This window comes from Schistocerca serialis, chromosome 1 (genome assembly GCF_023864345.2).
Source record: "Schistocerca serialis cubense isolate TAMUIC-IGC-003099 chromosome 1, iqSchSeri2.2, whole genome shotgun sequence".
In the NCBI taxonomy this organism is placed as follows: Eukaryota; Metazoa; Arthropoda; class Insecta; order Orthoptera; family Acrididae; genus Schistocerca; species Schistocerca serialis.
The window spans coordinates 356,495,382-356,516,791 of record NC_064638.1 but is presented as its reverse complement, the minus strand read 5'-3'; the positions used below and the strand labels follow the sequence as shown (position 1 = coordinate 356,516,791).

At 38.9% G+C, this 21,410-nt stretch overlaps 1 protein-coding gene across 2 annotated transcripts in view; it reads right to left on the bottom strand.

Annotated features, from left to right (window-relative positions):
* Positions 1 to 21,410, bottom strand: part of LOC126470176 (double-stranded RNA-binding protein Staufen homolog 2-like) — a 257,254-nt gene that overhangs the window by 26,986 nt on the left and 208,858 nt on the right. For both annotated transcript variants that reach the window (XM_050097836.1, XM_050097827.1), the window contains exons 14-15: positions 14,096 to 14,319; positions 4,881 to 4,979 (exon numbers count right to left, since the gene is read on the bottom strand). In XM_050097836.1, coding sequence (XP_049953793.1) covers positions 4,881 to 4,979; positions 14,096 to 14,319 — 323 coding nt within the window. The remainder of the gene's footprint in view (positions 1 to 4,880; positions 4,980 to 14,095; positions 14,320 to 21,410) is intronic.

The window sequence follows — 21,410 nt, the reverse complement described above, 5'->3', positions numbered from 1 at the left end:
CTGCACCGCAGGACGCTCCAGCATTCACACACGTGATCAGTATCCCGCGCACGCTATTGGCTAAAATCAATGGCATGAATTCGCTAGCAGTTTCAGCAGAGGGCTCAGGGCGTCTCCTGTCAGCAGCTTTAACTGGACAGAACTGCCTCGGTTTTGAAAGACAAGTGACTTGTGTCACATAAATGCGGCGTGAATTACTCTGGGAGAAAACTTGTAAAGATTCCACTGGCCCTTTGAAAAATTTTCCCTAAAATATTTCTTGACTCGCTGCCATCCTTCCCCCTTCCAGAGAAGTGGTGACAAACATTGTTTACAATAGGGCATCCATCACTCGCCGGAAAGACGGTTTGCCATAGTAGGGGCCTTAATACCATTGGGGGGGGGGGGGGCTCACATGTAGTCAAGTTTATCAATTTTCATGAGTTATGGAAGTAGTAAAACATTAACTATTCAAGTCACAATACAATATTTCCTGTAATAGCTGGAATCATCACTGTCCATATAATCAAGTCTTGGAACAAACGAAGTTAAAATGATGCCATGACACTTCACAAAATAGGATTGGTTAGAATTGGATTAAATACATTTCAACTTTAGTAAAATCTTACTATGTCATCTGACTATTTCTGATGGTAGTAGTTGCACAAAGTTGCACAGGCTATGAAATATTAACACATTTCAGTAGAATGGAGGATTCAAGTACAAAGTCCAAGAAATGGGGTACCATAAAACACACATAATACAAACCTTGTCTATATTAACCCATGTTAAAATACAAAGTACAAAGCCTTTTTTAATACTGGCAAAACACTGGAATTAATGATGAAATCAGGGGACTGTCATATGGCATAAACTAAGCTTGTAAAGTTATAGGCATAGAGAACACACAGGCAAAACTCTACAAAAGGTAATTAAAAGGTGTGTCCATAGTGACAAAACAACTAACAATATTCTCATCCTATTCATAAAACTTCATATAAAGGAAGGGAAAGAATGTAGTGAGTTTTTAATCAGTTCACAAAATATGAAAAGGTTCACATCTAGAATGTGGTTCTGTGTGACACGAGCACATGCACTGTTTGTAAACAAGCTTTGACTGACAGGAGACAAGCACGTGGCTTGTCCAGCAGGGCAGTGTGACGTCAACAAACTTTAATGGCCGTTCTCTCTAGCAGGGTGATGGCGGGGGTATTATCTGTGGCATTACGTACGTCTTACAGGAGGGGAAAGAGCAGAGGGGTAAGCGCAAGCGACGAGGAATGGCGAGAAGGGCGAAGGGGAAGTGGTAGTGGCACTTTCAGCACTTGGCACAGCTGGTGGCATGTACCGATGGTATAATGCAAAGTACGCGTAAAAAAAGAGAAAGACAATGCTGGCTAACAGACAGTCAAACACCGGTAATGATCCACACAGAGCGACGTCAAATTTGTACAAGAAGAGATCCTAACTGTTATAGGACAAAACCAAATGCATGGCGGCCCAGTAGAAACATTTAAGATCGTTAGTACAATACTTGCATTAATTCTTAAACAGATATTGGACGACAGAGTGCAATTCAGTGTTGATTTTCAGCAAACTCAAAATTCAGAAAACGCGTAAGTAGCAGGGTGAACAATTTTTGAAATAAAAATTATGTAGCTAAAGTATGATTCATAAATACATCAGAATGTCTTAAAATTTCATTCACAGTGACATAGCAATAAGATATCTAATACATAACTTAGAACTACTTTCAAGAGCGGAACAACACCAGTGTATGAGGCTACGACTGCCGACCAATCATCCCGTTTATGCTTGTTTATATCGGGCGAAGTATAACTGAAGGCAATGAGACATTTCTCTTAAAACCAACTACTACTACAAGAAAAAGACCCACCAGAGCACAGTTGTGGATACAATTTTTGTTTAAAATTATACACGGGTAAGAATACATATGAGAGAACAAAATTGTCTAATGGTTTAAATGCCCTATATAACATAAATGGATAGACAAAAAACCTATTCACCAAGTGGTGGCAGTGGAACATACACACAAAAGGATTTAATTTTTACAACCTTTCCGAGCCAGTGGCAACTGCTTCTGGCAGAAGAGTTGAAGGGGAAGAAGAGGGGTGAAGGATAAGGTCAGGATCCTGTCCGGTAAGTCTCCTCTGACCCGGGGTTCTGGGCGATTTTTCCAAACTGTATCCCTTTCCGTAAATGTCTCGAGTCCTTTTCCTTCAGCCCTCTTCCTTCCCCTTAAACTCTTCTGCCAGAAGAATGAGCCAGTGGCTCCGAAAGCTTGTAAAAGTTAAACCCTTTTGTGTGTTTTTTCCCCTGCCACCATTTGGTGAGTAGATTTTTTATCTATTTGTTTACATCATATTGTCAATAACTGATTAAAATGGTTCAAATGGCTCTGAGCACTATGGGACTTAACTGCTGAGGTCATCACTCCCCTAGAACTTAGAACTACTTAAACCTAACTAACCTAAGGACATCATACACATCCATGTCCGATACAGGATTTGAACCTGCGACTGTAGCGGTCGCGCGGTTCCTGACTGTAGCGCCCAATAACTGATTATGTTTGTGGTTTAAATGCTCTGCTATGGAAGTTAAAACTGACTGCGAAACAGAAACTGAAACCACATATTTTCACAACACAGCATTTTCTTTCTCGAAGCTGGTTTAACAGAAAACCTCTACTTTGTTGTTTTTTTTAATTTTAAAAAAAAAATAAAAAAAAAAAAATAAAAAAAAAAAAAATTGTGCATCCTATGTTCATCCAAACACTGAATAGAATGTTGTTTACAAATTTTAAATAAATCAGTCAAGATCTTTTCGAGATTCTTGCTGAACTATTTACTCTGTACTTATTATATGTATATCAAAAAATAGGTAGCCTACGTCCGTCCAAATGTTTATTAGAGTATTGTGTGAAAATTTGAAGTAAACTGGTAAAGAACTTTTGAAGATTTTTGCTAGCACTGTGTCCTCTTTGTATTATATACATATTTATATACCATATATACTTAAAAATGTAACTTGGCCTGTTCAAAAGTTTATTACATTACCATATAAAATTTTGAACTTAATCATTCAAGAACTTTGCAAGATTTTTGCTAATATCATTTCCCCTTTATATAGTACATACACATTTACAGACCATATACATTAAAAAAAAAAAAAAAAAAGATTGTAGCCTAGGTCTGTCCAATCATTTATTACAGTATTGTGTTAAAATCTGACGTAAATCAGTCCAGAACTTTTCAAGATTTTTGGTAATAATGTTAAACTTCGACTTGTCTTTGTATAGTAGTACAGATATTAAATATATGTTTGTATACCACAAATTATTAAAAAAAGTTGTACCCTACGTCTGCCTCAAGTTTTATTAAGACTATCGTGAAAAAATTTCAAGTACACTGGCCAAGAAATTGTTGAGATTTTTGATAAAAATGTTTTCCATTTATACAGTAAATACATATTTGTATAACATATATACTTAAAAATCTGCAGCTTATGCCTGTCCCAATGTTTACTAGAGTACTGTGTAAAAATTTGAAGTAAATCAGTGAAGTACTTTTTGAAATTTTTGGTAAAGATGCTAAAACTAACTTGCCTTTATATCGTAGTGTAGACTACCTGAATATAATCCTCTACTGCATGTATTATTCCATGACATGTTTCCATAACTATGTCTCAAATGCTGTAAGGTGAAACTGTGCTTGTTAATTACAAGTCTTCAAAAGAATTGCCATTACCACAGTATTGTAGTGTTATGGGTAAGTGCGGACTTGGTCAAACTGCGTTCTAATTTGAACTATTTTGGTTTTTTGTGGTGTTGGTACGGACTTCTGCAAAATTTTTGCTGGGGGGGGGGGGGGGTGACAGACAGTGTATTGGGAGAACAGTTTCCAGTAATGTATCAAATGCTAGACCATCAACACATAAAAAGTCCCTCCCTCCCCTCTCGGTCAAGTTTTCGTAAGTGATCTTTGAAGCTGCTTGACCCAATTTTTCAACCATCTTTTTTTCCTGATTCCAATCAAGTAGAGTAATTATCACAGCAGAAACTTCTTTATCACCCAACATTCTGAACCACAACATTAGTGCACAACATTACTGGGCAGTCTAGGGAGAATGTCAAACTGCACAGTATCTAGGGATCGTTTAAGATCACTCACCACTAAACAGAAGGTGGGAAATGTACAGTACTATTATATGCATCTGACATTCATGGAAAGGCACAATGAAAAGTTGCTTTTTGTTACTGTAATTGTTGGTTTTTCTAACCACAATTTTATTTCATGATTTATCAGGAAATGATTATACAAATCCAATCAATATGTGGTTCAGTAATTAATATAAAAGCTTCATTGTCATTTCTGTGGCTTCACACTTTCTGCCTCTACTTTTTCATTTGACAGCACATTAATTGCATTTAAAGACGCACACAATATTCAGTTTAATACTTTATTTACATTTGTTATTGTTGTTTCAATTATTGTTGGCTAATTTTTCTGTTATTTAGGTAACTGTTAACACATTTACTGACTTAATGATAGAGGTTTCTTTGTTATACCTGTAACCACCATTTATATCCAAACTAAAGGCAAAGCATAAATAAACATTCTCAGTGTGTACATATACATTATTGGTTTTAACAAAATAATTTACAGGTTAAAGATTGTGGTATATAAAGAAAAATTGCATTTTCTATGTGATAAATACTACTGAAATAGCAACTGAGGAACAATGGCTGCACACATATACAATATACTAACATGTTAACAGTATCTCATTTATTCAAAACTGATGATCTTAAAAGATGATACTTGGATAAAATACTGAATTTATCTCAAATTTCTTTTGCTAGCAAATTATTAATAGCTAACCTGGTCATGAGATGCATCTGTTGTTGACCCAGCACCGTGACAAACTTGAGGGGGATCAGTTGATAATGATACTAGGCTCAAAAACTCACTATGGTTTCCCTGGAACAATGCACACATAACTTCAAGCCCAAGTTAAGTAATCAGTCTCACAAAAGATGACATGGGTGAGAATATAATAGGTATATACGAACCATACTGCCACTACAATGCCACAATGATACAGAAACATATTCTCGGGGTAACATATTAACTACACAGTAGAACAGTATGTTTTTTCAAAATGATTAATATACCATGTCAAATATGTTAAAATGTCCTTTAATCTGAGAATGGGGCCTTAGAAATCATGAGCTGCAATAGGGAAGTGGTTCAGTGGAAAATGTCAATGAGTGCAAAAGATCTTTCAGTTAGCATTCCTTATGTGGAGGATCTGCCAATGTTGCTGTTAATTTATTTACCAGCTCCTCAACTGCCACTAACAGGCAGAGGAACCACTGGTCAAAATGAAAGGGCCAAAAAACTAACAAGTGGACAACAGAGGCAGTCAAACAGCATCTGACAAATGGAAACTGGTAAAATGGTGCAACTGTATATTATTATAAAACATTATGTACATCACAGGCATAAAGGAGGTTTTCTTATTTGACAGATTACTGCCAAACTACCTGTCAACATATAACTGCACACCAATGACAAAACTGAGAATGAGTCAGTCAGGCATTAACAGAGAGAGAGAGAGAAGAAGAAGAAGAAGAAGAAGAAGAAGACGAGTGATGCAGGACCTATGTGGTTGTTTCTCAGGTTTGTAAATGCACATCAATATTTCTCTTACATCTTTTGCCTGAATAAAAACATACTATGATACTTGTACTACCACCACACACACACACACACACACACACACACACACAATAGCTGGCTTTCACTCGTATTGGCAGAAAAGTAATACACATAACATTTTGTGTTACTTCCTCTCGATATGATGGTAAAGGAGAAATCTGAAGTTTGATTTCTTCTAGAATTTTGAACACATTTAATATGTTGCAGAACAATGTTTTTGCCAAGGCACTTCTGAGTCTGCCCACTCTATCTTCGAATGTATTTGATTACATTCCCTGCATATGAATGTATCACATCGATGAGTCAGAAGCTTTGTGATAAGTATTGTGTAAATCCATGCCTTCCTCTAAAAGGAACAAAGATCATTTTACAGTTTTTGACAAACAATTCCCTCATATAGCCAATCCCTATTTACATAAGTCAGAGAAAGTAGTGTTGGGTGGAAGACTCCCAATGGCACAAGTTGCACAAAGCACCCAATAAAATCAACCATGTTGTGCTCAGTAATGCGTTCCACTCCTATGCGGTAAAGTGTGATTTTGGCCACAGTTCGACTGTGACCGTGATGTCGAATGAAAAGCTGATCGGCTGTTACACTGCCATAAAATGCTGTGTAGAAGTTTCAGCGGTGCTGGTATACAATATGACTGCTTTCACAGGAGGTGTGCCTCTGATAAGATACTATATGCCTCGCATCACCATCTTTCTGTATTACACAGTACTGCAATCTCATCATTTATGTAAATTTCATGCAATTATTTACAAAGTGGGATGAGATGTAACATGGCTCCCAACATTTATAATATGAACTTATATTTCTGTGGTCACTTTTCAGACTTTTTAATGTTCTTTCCTTACATTCTCATGTCTTGTTGCTACAAAAGTTCAACTTATTAGTGGTATGAATATGTAGTAACAATTGACAACTTGTGCCACACAAATTCCAATCGGATTTCTTGCTTATCTTGATATTACTAGCCTTATTTATCAAAATGAAGAGTGAATGCTTGATATGAGGATAATTCAGCAACAATTGTGCATCTGATTTGGACTGAGCCTTGAATACTATGTCACTCAATCCAATCCACCTGTGTGGCTCCTTGTTATGGCACTAAAACATTCAAAAAGTTGTTCAATGTGTGCTTCATTGGATCTATGCTGTAATAGTTTTAAATAATTATGTATGATAATTGCTAATTTTTGTAAAGACAAAGTTTTCTTAGAAACATTACAGATGTTTCAAGACATCCATGTAATCAACAGTGGGTTTTAAGCTATTTTTTGATAGCTCTTCTGAAAGATGAATATGAAAAGGAACATATCTCAATCACATTATTGGTCTGTTATTTGTGCATAAATGTTCATATTTTCCTGTATTACGATCAATGAAATGTTAAAACACGGAAAAACAGATACTGGTTTCAACAATGCGCACTAACAATAAATTATGAGAAAATACCACAATTTCTCTCATCAAATGTGGCATTTCAATGCCTCCCACATGAAACTTGGCAAACAACATTTTCTTTAAAAATTAACACTAGCTACAAGAAGTATTTATAGGTTGCACTGTAGATCGTGTTAAGTCATATCAAAACTTGGATCTGTAACTAAGATAGTCAGGCAAAACTCAATGAACAGAATACACATTTACAGACCCACTAAGTGAGAATAAAAATATAAAAAGACAGTGTGAGTAACTGAAAGAAAAATAAATTCATTAGTGAAAACCATTAATGCAAATCATCCTGGTGTTGCTGTTTTGGCAACAGCAGACTAAGTAATATTTGCAGCAAAATGGAAATACTTAGTTCTGACCAGAACTTTTGTGTTAAAAACGACCACACCTGAGCATAAGTCGGACTGCGATTTTCTCGATCTGTCACTCAAAAACTTGACTCATTTTGTATCAGTTTCTACAATTATTTCAAAAGAAACATTAGTGAACATAACAGCTGTTGTCGTGAATCGCTGAGCCAATACGACCACACTGATGTAATTTTGTGTCTGTACTCAGTTGGTTTCGCACTTTGCTGTAATTCTGCTACAAATACATCACATTTGGTGAGCGAGCAAGAAATTTTGGAAGCTCAAGAGGAAGAAACTGCTCAATAACCCATCTCACACTTCTTGGTAGGATGATTACACTTCCTGCAATTGTTATTTTAAAATTCGTAATATACCAAAAAGCTAAAGCAGATATGAAAAACAAATCTTGAAGTATCATCCTATTATGGCATGCATTACTCAGGGTGTATACGTGGACAAGGAAAAAAAATTCCCGGATTTCCTGGTTAAAAATACACTTTCACCCAGGTGAAAACAAACTTTTTCCATCTTAAGTGACAGTATATTTTCCCTCGGAACTGCAAAAATTATCAATCCTTTGAATGGTTATGGTTTTGGACACAGGCGTAGAATTTCCCGGCACTTTAGAAAACGAAACTCAGGGAAAAAGACATGTTTTGGAAATATCTTTGATGTGCAGCAACATGTACGCTGCGTAATTTCGTATACATTGGAATTCCACCAAACACCACATGTTACTTTCCAAATCACTGAAATCGAGATTGCGATGTGCTTTTGTAAGCCAGTCATAGCTCATGTCACGTGATCTCGCCAACCGATGACAGTGAATATTTAGAGCATAGGACACGTGATGTAGTCATCCAATAGCAACATCATTGTTAAGTAGCAGTAACACAGAAGTTAATGGTTTAAATTAATATACAGTGTTGCTACAAGAAAAGAAAAGCTTTCACATATACAGTAGAGCATCGATTATCCAAAGTAATTGGGGGACATGGGAGTTCGGAAAACTGGTTTGTTCGGATAATCGAACTGTACATGTTTATTTGCCAAAAAGAAGTACTGTACAGTAAATTACTATTCGTAAAAACAGGCATCTCTTTTAGTATTACAAAGTAACATACAAAGGCAACTTCAGTAGGAATATATAGTATGTGGCACAGTTTATTAAACAAAACTATATACATATTACATACGCATTTTGCATTAACAATACACACAGAACAGAAGGTGACTGTTTGCACCGTGAGAAGCTCTCCTTGGGAGCGCGCAATCCTTCAAACCGCGCGGAGCGGCACGCCTCAACTCTAGGCTGGCGCAGCTGTTGCTGTGAACAGCTTTGATACTGCCGCTACGTCTACCGCCAGTGTCAAGCCGACAAAAGTGTGCTGATTGTTAAAACACAGCGACTGGCGGCTTGGCCAGTCAGCAGCGCCTTGTGAAGGCCCCATTAGAAGCAATGTTCCGCCAGTGGTGGCCCAGAGCGGCGACTACTGTGGGAAACTTGGTTTGCGAGTGAGGGGGATGATGGACGGATGGTAGGGTGGGAGAGTAACAGGTGCGAGCGAGTACACGGTTCGGTTAAGCGGTCGTTCGGATAATCGACGCTCTACTGTAATATTGGTCTCTAAGGTTAATAAGCTGCAAGAGAAGCTAATCTTTCACATATAATGTTGATTCTTTTGTGCGTGTTACACTTCAAGATATATATCACAAATATGCCAGTAAAATTTTTAATAATGACATAAATGTCTGATCTTCAGGGTTTGAAATTCTTCTAAATGGCTCTTCATCAAAGAGTTGATTTTTGAATGAGAGTCGAACGCTCTTTGATTTAAGAAATTCACGGTACATTCTCGCGCATAGTCCAACTTACGTTAAAGGATATTTACTTTGAAAGTAACGCTTTTCAAACCAGCATTCGCAATATTTTTCCGCGACCTGTTAGAAATAGGTCCGTTTCAGCAGTTGCCAGAGAGCACCAGGTAACAGGCGACACCGCGCTTGCGCAGCTACCATTACGTAGGAAGCCCGTATGTATGTACATGTAAAACATTAAAAGATCTTACATCATGTTGTAAAAGCAGCAAGACATCACAGGGTGCTCCAAGAGCATCAGAATTTCATGGGCCATACTAAAATGTGCACATTTAAACTGCAACTTAAGGTGCACATTCGTACGTCCAGATTCCTAATGAAGTAGACCTGATATTAAGCTTTTCAGTGTGGTTTTCGGGGTGTAAATTTTCTTGGAGCACCAGTACTGTATCACATCATGTTTGGTTCTTCCTTATGGCATAATGCCATATGTGCTAGAAGATGAAAATTTGCACTTGAAATGCAGAGAACAGTTGAAACTAGACAGTACTGTGGAATTAAAAACTTCATTTGAAATACATTGACTGCCTCTGCAAAAACGGTTAATAAAAGCCAAATTTCTTCAGCAAACAGACAAAAATAACTTCATTGTTCTGCAAGGCGATTAATGCTCGACTGTCAGAAAGGAAGAGGAAACAGCAAATTCACTAAACGTAAACACGGGTCACGTGGAGACTACCCATTATAACTCAGGCTGCTCTGCGCATCAGCCCCAGATCTACGGTATTTGCGAACCGGGTCAATACTAAAAAATCGAATTTTCAAAAATATGTGCATCTTGTAAGGCACATCATTCTGAAAAGTTTGGAACATAAAATATGTGTGTTCGAGAAAATGTAAGACATGTTATTTGGTCTTAAGTGTGCCAATGTGCAGTGCCACGCCACTTCATACAGCATTCTTCTATTGCACATCACCATATTTCGCTCTGTGGAATTGAAATGTGTATACTTTGTAAGCGATGCCATCAAACTATATTCAGCACAGTGGAAATTGAAATGTCCTGTGGTGACTCTCCTGCTCCCAGTCGGCCCCTCTTTTTAATTTTATTTTTTTAAAAACTCGCTATTAATAGCGGATGGGATTATTTGTAATTGAGAGAACAAGAACTCTTCAGAAAATTTGCACTCTTTATTGTCTGTTAGCTAATAACTTGCTGTTTTGTGTGACGTAAAATTAAATATAGGATAGATAAAACCAACATAGACAAGAGACAAGCAAGAAAGTACACATTCTTTCAATCCTTAACTCCTAGCATTTTTTCTCTCTAATCTTGCTACAGCTATACATGGCGTGCTTTCCTTTCTGCGCAAGAATCTATTACCTCACCAAAGTTCGTCAAATGTTTTGCTAGATGAAAAATTGAAATTTCATTATCTAATACTGAAAAAGCTGTCAATACAAATAACACCCAAGACTGGTGTGGTTTCTCGATCTGATTATGCCTATTTTGTCACTGTATGCTAGATAAAACAAAATAGGCCTTTCTAATATTGCAGCAATTTTGTAACACACACCAAATAAGTGAGACTGTTTGGGCACAAATAGTCATTTTTATAACATGACAAAATATAATTCACGAAGTACCAATATCAAATTCCTATTAGGCCTACTACAAGCAAAAAGCTTTATGTTAGGAAATACTTTTACATTTCATTCATACGTACCAGTTTCTCAAGCATGAGATCGAAAAGTAGTATTACGAAATTTTTATATAAATTTGGAATTGTCTTATTCTTCCATAATTTGTGTGATGTCCCTGTTCCTTCTCCTTCCTCGTTCTAACAAACAATCTTGTCATCACCAATTCTGTAGCTATTCCTGCCACTGCCAAAATTTGTTCGCCGATTAACTTCACTAACCTGGCCAGAATCATCGGTTTAGTTACCCCGCGATTATTCTGCAGTTAGGCAGTGTTACATATTCGTACAAAACGTTTTCTGCGTTACTTCCAAAACAGAACTTAAGTGGCTGCTAGCCAGGGACTGTAGAACTGGTCCTTACTAGTGTAGCGATCTGGCCAAAAATTTTCTGTCAAAATTTCATTTTCTTGGATACAACTAGTAGATGATACGTAATCTTTTTCCCTTGTTATTCCTGTAGTTATTTATTTCCATTCTGGTAGACTGAATCTATGGATTTTGCTAGTAATTATAACAACGCTGATCATTCGGAAACCCAATCAACCACATAATACGACAGTGATTGGCATTCATCCGTTCGGCTTTACTCCGCTCAGCTCGTATAGCCCCATCCCCTTTTGTCCATGGAAAGTTTATTTCTAGATGCGACGAGGATTCTTCTGACAGAGACAGCACTTACACTACGCACACATTCAAAAATATTAAAAAACCAACAGGGATGTGTTTCAAAATCATATAAATGATCGATAGATCAACATGCACTGGATGCTAGGCGCTTTGTGAAACAAGTTTTTTTTCCTTGAGAATATGAATTTGGCACCCACTTTTCCCGGTAGCATCTAACTGCTTGCTGCGACTGCTTGCACAGCCAACAGCCACATTCCTGTAGCCAGAAGCGGAAGAATCTACTGCTCAAACGCAACTCAACAGTGCATGCGCATGAGCCCGCTTGTAACTGCTAACACAAATCGAATGTAAACATTTGTGACCTCACGCTCATTGGAGGGAATTTGTTGTTATGAGGTATTGCATAGTCTTCCTAATGCCTTTGACACATTAGCTGTTGGCAGACGCTTGCATGAGGACTGTGTGTCGTTGTTGTATATGGCACTTTTCCTTTACAATTTAAGTTATTTTCCTTTTTTCCCTCTAATTTATGTTTTATTGTTGAAGTATTATTCTGCAGTAGTGGGATACACTAATATCCTTTCTTAGAGTAACAGTTCTTACGAGTCAAAATTACAAAAATTTAACTGAAAACTAAAACAATGAAAAATTCCCGGGTTTTTCCTGGTTTTCTCCCGTATGGAAAAATTCCCGGGTTTTTCCCGGATCTCCCGGTTGTCCTGGGTCGTATACACACTGATTACTCCTGAAGAGACATCAACTACATATGTCCAGCGACACTTTACATGACAGCATAAATGGCTGGTTTTCTTGGCCCAATATTCTTCCAAGATGCTAGTCTACAAAGTTTTAAAGAAGCACAGTGGAATCTCATTAGTATGTCCCTCATTACCACTTTTTCCTTCATAGTATGTTCCATTTTTGAAGTCTCAAGAGCCAACTGCTTTAAATGCATGTTAAAATGGCTCTTCGTATACTCTCCCTCGCTGTTTAGCAGTTCAAATTTGGCAGTATCAGGGCGGCACTGTTTGACCGCTGCAACTTTTGCTGCCGAAAATGGTGTGAATAGAAAGTCCGTGTCCACGGACTGCGGAAACGTGCAGAGAGACACTGCTATTCAGTGTCAGCCACTTTGCAAGTCATGTAGATTATTTGCTATGGTGTTGTCATCTGTCAGTCCATGTGAACTAATGAAGTCTTTCAGGAACAGAGGGAAGAGAGAGAAGAAGAAAGTGAAGATGAATCAGAAACTTCGCTGGTTCCTGCAACACCAAAACATATTGAGGCAATGGACACATGTTACGCATTATGAGTTGAGTTTTGAAGTTTATGAAGAAGTGATGAACGTAAGGATGGACACTGTATATTGCTGTATTATAATCTAATTAGCCTAACAAGATGTAATACCAGCATTTTGAAATGACAATGTCTATTCAGTTACCCGTAGTGATATCACTACTGGAAATAAGCTAAATGAGCGATGTTAGTTTGTGTTGAACAGTGAAACAAAAATTGCAATTTTAACGTATTTGTATTTTTTCAATATACATATTTGGAAGGTATTTTGGATGTTACAGGTTACACTCTAGCATCAAGTGTCTTTTCTGTATTCCAATTGACTGACGGCAAGAAGTGTACATATCTGATTACTTGTGTTAGCCAATGTCGCTGCATTTGTATTCTTTGTTTGGTATTCTGAACATGTTCTCGAAATGACACATTTTGAATTATAATTTATTGAAATACCAACTCTGGAATGTAGCATTATGAAATTGCATGTTACCTCATTTGAGACCCTTAATTCTGCATTTTCACTGTGAAAAAAATTAAATAATTGTAAAATTAAGTATTTTTTGGCAGTACATTATCCTGCTTATGGTGTTCAAATCTGCAGTCCTCTCAAAAATATGCTAATGAGATTTCACTGAAGATCTTTTGGGAAAAGAAATTTAATACACCCAAAAATGATACTGTAGTGATATGATCACATTACCAATAACCAGTAATCTGACTGGGTGATTTTGATACAAATGCACATGTTGAAAACAATTAAGCTGTCTCGAAATGTGAATATTAAAGATGTGGAGTTTAAAAATATACAACCTGAACTAACGATTTGATTCACCGAGTACAAATGAATGGCACCAGCAACATATAACACATCATTTTGTTTATGTGCATATCCATGGTTAACACTTCTGTTATATGATGGGTGGCTTGGGTTCACATACTTCACACACAGTAGTGGCAGAATCTACATTGTGTATTGTAGTGTGGCAAATAATTGGTTGTGTGCACCTACTTTAATATTTGTGTTAGACATTGGTATTGAGTGTAACAGCAAGTGGCTAGTATTGAGAAAAATTAGAATTATAAATGTAAAAAATAAATCCAACACAACTCTTAAAAATTCTTTACCTTTGGAAAATCTGAGAACTGAACTTGGAAGCCAAGCAGTTGAGCAAGATACAGTAACTGATCTTTCGGCCGGACTCCTTGGCTTTGTGGTGTTGGTGGTTTCAAAGAAGTTGTCTGCACGTTTTTATGAGAGTGGGCTGATTTTGCCAGAGCCTCAGCAGTCGGTGAATTACCACCAATAAGCAATTCTTTTGCTATAGCTGCAGTGGTTTGTATGTTGACACCTGTTAAGATTACAACTTCATTATTTTCAAGCAAAACTGTAAATCAAGCACATTAAACACAGAAATCTGGTAGATAGCATTACTTTCTAAAGAGAGAGTCACGCTCATAAAGAAACTTCAGTTTCAATGCAGTGTCATTCTGCTGGAAAATATCTGCTAAGAAAATCAAATCGAGAAGATAATATGGTGGTCTGACACTAACACCACCAACAAAATAATTATTACATTTATGTACAGTGTTCCAGAAACACACCAATCAGATAAGTTACTGCACAGTTAAAAACACATTCAGGAGGGCAAGAGTGAAAATACTTCTTTCAGCCATGCAGTTTTAAGCTTTCCTAAATCAGTTCTCATGATTGCCAGGATCGCTCCTGTGTAAAGTACATGGCAGCTTTCATTTCTAATGCTTTGGAATTTGTGTCGTCAATAACGACCTTGTCACCAATGGGATGTTAAATTCTAATCCTTTTCCTGTCTTGTTTAAAAACACATGAACAAACAAAAACAAAAGAAAAATTGTAGTAAAAATGGAGTAAAATAAACATGCCTTATTTACCAGAAACTTATTTATTTTAAAATTTTGAACCCTCTAAACACTATGTGTGGGGGGGATATTGTTTAAGAAAAGTGGAAGAAGTTTATTTTTCAAAACCTTGAGTTCTTTTTATGTATGATGGACAAAATAAGAGCAGAACGGACAGTTTTGACTGTGGTACAAGATAAAACAGAACTGAGCAAAAATGACAATACAGCTGTACGACAAAATAACAAGCTTTAGGGAAGTAACACTGAAAATCGTCATAACAGCCTAGTACCCACACAAACATTGTTCAACTAGGAACCAAAGGAAATACTTGGTCATAAAACTGTTACGTTTATTAGGTCAAATGGTGACAATAATAATAGTGCACAGGATGTAACTGCAAGTAATGAATACATCTGACAATTGAGAGCCTGGACACCTACATATGTTCTTATGAAGACATTGTCCCCGTCTGGTGTCACTGGAGTTGTACTGCGCATGCATAACAGAGCAAGTGACTGCGGTCAATGATTTGGCTGCCCCTAGAGGTCGCCTTGGGTAGCTGTGGTCACATCACAACACACACTATGCTTGCCTTAGTAACCTAACTCACATCAGCCATAGGTGCGAGAAGTTCTTAGTCTGCCCAGACCAGAGCACATGAATTAACCGCACACTGTCTGTGAATCCTGGAGCAATTGGTGGACAGGACCAGCAACAGGTGCCATCTAGGTGTCAAGAGTCCATGAAAAGAGGTGCCTGTATGGGCAGCAATGATTGAGGACTGGATAAGAGAGACTCAGGCAATGAAGTCACATATTCCATACCCATTGAACGGCAGAGCAAACTCGGTGCAATCATGTGCAGGAAGGAAACCCAATGTCAGTGTTGACAAAACCCCAAGCACCAGGATAGAAGGCAATGGCCAGGCCTTTGCGACCCCAGGAGTGGCCAGGACCAAGGAAGAATGAGGTATCTCATCCATGGCCCGAGGGGGTGGCCCAATGCCCAACCTGGAACACATTTGGTTCTGGTGGCAGATGACCATGCTGGCTGTGGATGACAGCCAGAAACTAATGAGGGCAGCATTCAAAACACCTGACCCATACTCGTGCGTCGGGTACAAATATCAACGAAACAAGTGATACTGAGTGAAGCCTGCATGGCAGTAAGAGGGTGACCAGTGTCCACAGCTGAAGGCCGTGCAGGACCTTGGTGGGACTCTTGGCCCCATCTGGTGTTATTCTGTTAAGCTGGGAAATCTATGTGGTTGTGCATCTGTGTCTTGAACTTCGAGCAAGGCATTCAGCCTTTCTGTCCAACTGTGGTTGAAAGGCAGGCACCATGACATGGCAAAAGCCATTGTGTGTACGTAAGTCCTTGAAAGAGTGCACCATGAATTTTTTGAAACCAGGGTGCAAGGCAAGCCTTCTACGGAGAACATCTTTTACAGGGTCTTGACAGTTGTGTCTGCTTCAGAGATGGATAACGAGAAAACACATCAATGGACAATAACCAGAAAGGGTCCCAAAAAGGATGGGCAAAATCAATATGGACTGTTTCCCATGGATGTGAAGGGGCTGGTCATGGTGAAAAAATAATTGCAGTGCTGCCTGCTGACAAAAACACTTGAACAGCTGCGGTACGCAGTGACAAGGGATTCCACCTCCCAATCAATGTCTGGCCGAAACACACGGCGCACACCAACAATTCTGTGTGACATTCGCCAGTGACCATGATTTTATAAGCGGAAGTCCTCCCACTGCAGAGCTGCTGGAACCACAACATGAGGAGTAAACTTCTGTCAACAGAAAAATAAATGCTATCCAACAGGGAGAGGTAATGACGCAATGCATAAAAATTCTGAAGCTGGTCTAAAGCCTGACTTGGTGGACTTTCAGGCCACACCTGTTGTATCATGTGTACTACATGCAGGAGCGCCGTATCCACCACCAGAGCGGAAACAGTATGGGAATTGGCGATGGCGAAACCACATGCCGTATGCATCGCCTCCGTATCCAGTTCAAAAGAAAGTACTTCCTCCTGGTCGAATGAGGGGTCGAGGCCTATGGGAAGCCATGACAGAGCATCCACTTTTGCATTTTGCGACACGAGATGAAAATTAATCTCATAATTGTACTAGGACAAGAACAGAGCCCAAAAATGAAGACAAAGAGTAGCTCTGTCTGGTAAGGATACTGACGGGCTAAGCAGGGAAACCAAGGGTTTAAGGTTGGAATAAAACTAAACTTTGTAACATACAAAAACAAATTAAATTTTTAAGGTGTATACAAAAGCAAAAGCTGCTTCTTTTCACCTGAAAACAATGTTCCTGAGCTGAGTTACCATTTTTGAAGCAAAGGCAACAGGCTATTTGAGCCATCTGAATGGCGGTGGGCCAGGACCTCCACCACTGTACTCAAGACATTTTTTTTGGCCAGGACCACATGCTTGCCAGGTTGAATAGTCGCAAGATACAGTGCGGAGTGAAGATTATCCTTAAGCTGCACAAAAGCATGCTCACAAGCTGCAGATGAAATAAAGGAGCATGTTTTGGCTGCAACGGATAAAAGGGGTGGATAACATTAACCAAACTGGGAATGAACTTGTTATAGTATTCCACCTACCTGTGGAATGCCTGAAGTTCTAATAGATTGGACCAAAAAAACTGTAATGGCGGTGACATGTTGTTCCAATGGGTGCCTGTCCTGGCGGGTAATTTCATGACCCAAATAAACAAAGGAAGACTACCTCCATGGTAGAACCCATCACAACAATAGCATCAAGTTAATTCACTGAGGGGCAACTGGTGCAACTTATTTCAAAAAATATTGAAAGATGGCAAGCACACTAGCAACCCCAAACATCAGATGTTGATACTTATAGAAGCTGAAAGGCGTACTACCTAGAATCAATAGTTTTGATGCCTCGTGTAATGGAGTCTGAAGACAGGCTTTGGTCAAGTCGATTCTTGAAAAGAATTGACCCCAGCCAGAAAATCTGCTGTGTGCAGTAGGGGGTACATGCATATGACTGCCTGTGCATTTATAGTGACCTTGAAGTCCTCGCAGGGTTGAAGTTGATCAGGAAGCTTCTTTGTGGCTACTAAGGACATAGCCCATTCACTTGAGAAAATGCGTCTAATCACTCCCAATGATGTTGAGCGATCTAGCTCGTCTCGGTCAGGTAAAGCTACTGGCACTGGTCGCAGCAGGGCGAAATGAGGCTGGAGTTATGAGAGTTATGTGTGCTGTGAAATTGTTTGCAAAACCCAGCCATGGGAAAAACAGATAAAAAAGCTCAGAATCCAAGGAATTCAATTCGGATAAGATATTTGGTATTACAGTAGATCCACCTCATCTGTAAAAAAAAAAAAAAAAAAAAAAAAAAAAAAAAAATAGTAAAAGCATCAAACCCAAACAAATTTCCAGCACTTGCATCATTAACCACAAAGTACGTAAGGGAATGGGAAATTAACCTGTAAACTGTGTCGTGTGAAAATTGGCCAGAATAGAAATCTGCTGTTTGTTATAGATTACCAACTGCTGCTCGACGCATGCCAATGGTGGGGACACAAGCCTGGCATATGTCTGGGAGTTGAGTAGGGACACAGCAGCTCCCCTGTCAACTCGGAGGCAAAATAGCCCGATCCATCACCAACACTTCTATGAAAAGTTTCTTCTTTCCTGACGATAACGGCGAACACAATGACGAGGTACTATTAATATTGGCGTCCATTGATTCCAGCAACGACTCTTTAGGGAGTAGAGATAGACATACTGCCATTATGTGACTTTTTTTTTTCTTTTTTATGTTTATGGCAAGACGCCCACTGCTAGAGGCAGGCAGCCTGTTCATTCTTCATGAAACAAGAGGGGTACGAAGGAAATGGCATTTGCTGCCCCTGCTGCTGAAAATGTGTGTGTCTGCATTGGACCAGTTGGCTTGTTTGTACTGCAGCTACCTCTTCTCCCAATAGCATGGTAGGCTCCGTGTGCCATCGCTGCAACCTGTCAACAACTGTGACACCACACAAAGCCTCCAGTTGGCAGCATGCGGCCTCAAATGACTGTGCAATATTCAAAATGTCTTGCAAACAGGGAACTCAAACTGAAGGGCACATTGATGCAACTCCTTATCTGGTGCTGAATGAACGACTGCATTGTGGGCCACTGTGTCTGTGTAAGTCTCTTGAGGCTTAGCCTTGAGAGACAGAAACTTGCGACTGAGGCTGTGAAGCTCACTCGCCGAAGCTCAAAACTATTGCTGCAGCCGTTTATGACATTGGTAGAATTTGCACGAATAGCAATCACGAGTGCAATGACAGGAGGACAGCAAACGACATATATCGTCAAAAGAAAGCAACACTAGCTCCTGCAGAGGAGCTAATTGGCACAGTAAGTGATTCATACAAGGGGGTATTATCGAACCACAATAAGAACAGAGTCTTATAGATCTCCTTGTCAAACACTTCGAACGCCAACAAATGTTGGCAAAGCCGCTTCTCATAAGAGTCCCAGTCTTCCATGGATTCTTCTTAGTGGGGCGGCACAGTGGTGGGTGAAAATTGGTGGCATAGTCTGGGTCAACACAGCCAACAACTGTTCCAACAACATTGTTTTCATCTGCTGTTGTTGCAGGAGTGACTGGAGTAGAGCCTCCATGGAATAGTTGAATGGCAGAAAAATCACAGGATCTGACTAGGAATACAAGAAAACACATGGTCTTAAAACAGTTATGATTTATTAGAGTGGAATGTAACAGTACTGTGAAAAGGCTAGTTATTACTCCTCATATGTGTGTGTGTGTGTGTGTGTGTGTGTGTGTGTGTGTGTGTGTGTGTGTGTGTGTGTTTTCTATCTCTGACAAAGGCCTTGTTGGCTGAAAGCTCATTTTCTGACAGTCTTTTTGTTGTGCTTATCTTTGACTCAGCACCTCCACTATGTGGTAAGTAGCAACTACCCTTTTCATAATACTGTATGATTTATTAGGTCAAGAGTGACAACAAGATTGCACTGGATGTAGTAACAGTACATCTGACAACTGAGAGCCAGAGGCCCGCGTGTGGCCTTATAAAGACACTCTCTCCACATGGTGTCGCAGGAATCATGCTGCACACATCCATTGGAACAGGTGACTGGAACGTCTCTGGCAGCTGCAAGAGGTAGTTGTAGGAGCACGGTGTGAATGTCAGCATATACTACATTTGCCGTAGTGGCCCAACTCTCACCCTCTGTTAGTGGTAGGTGTAGTAACTGTCAGGCTACTACAAACATTATACAGGGTTCTTTCTTTCAAGGTTACGGAAGAAGAACGCACAGAAATTACAAGACACATAGAAAAATGAAACATTCCAATGGATAAAGCATCTCTCCCAGTTCTGATTTGTAACACATGCTGTGTTGTAGTTGAAGAGCACACCGCTAGGAGCCAGGCCCATCAGAATGTTTAGACAAACCATCCACTCTGTGCTGTCACATCAAAATAGTTTGTTGACCCAATAAACAGATTTCCAAAACAAGCTGCTGTTGTTGCATACGCATTGCATGTACATACTGCGATTTGCTGTGTCACAAGCAGTGTCTATGTGTGAGTTACAAACTTGGAGAGATGTTCTAACCACTAATGTATGTGTGTTTTCTATACTTTTGCAGTTTTCATACAGTCGTCTTTTGAAATCTCAGAGGTACTTATGAATAACACAGAATTACATGAAAGCAGAAAGACAAAGGTTCAGTGCACCACTGGCAAAGAGGTCATTAAAGATGGTGCACAAGCTTGAATTGCAGAAATGTGGCAAAAGAAACTGGCCAAATTCTTTATAAAGGAAGCACTATAGCATTTGAATTGCGTACCAGAGATAAAATAGAGCTAGTTAAAGAGTATCTGTAAATTGTACAGAAAGCAGACTGCAGTTATGGGCTGAAGGACATGAAACGGAAGCAATAGTTGAGAAGGGAGTGAGGAAAGGTTGAAGCCTATTCCCCTTGATGTAGAAGTTCAGAAAGGAAATGAAAATTCAGAGAGAAGAAATAATCATCATTGAATGTCTGTAGAAGGATACAAGATGACTATTCTAATTTCTGTTTGGTGTGATGAATGGCAGCTTGCTCTAATAGTAGAAAAATGTAAGTTAATGCACATGGCTAGGAAACACAATCCCGTAATATTCAAATATAATATTAGTGGTGTGGGTAACACTCGTAAGTGACAGAAATGGAACAAACACGTAGGCACAGTGGTAGAAAAGGTGAACAGTCAACTTCACTTTACTGGAAGAATTTTAGGAACGTGTGGTTTACGTGTAAAGGACACCCTGTATAGAAACTAATGTGACCCATTCTGGAGCATTACTTGAGTTTAGGGGATCCCCGCTACGTTAGATTAAAGGAAAACATCAAGGAAATTCGGATGTGTGCTGCTAGTTTGATCAATAAGCAAATATTACATAGATGCTCCGTGGACTCAAATGAGAATCCCTAGAATCTTTTTTTGCAAACCCTATTAAGAAAGTTTACTGCCACCAAGGTACATTTCACTTAAGGACCACAAAGACACGATAAGT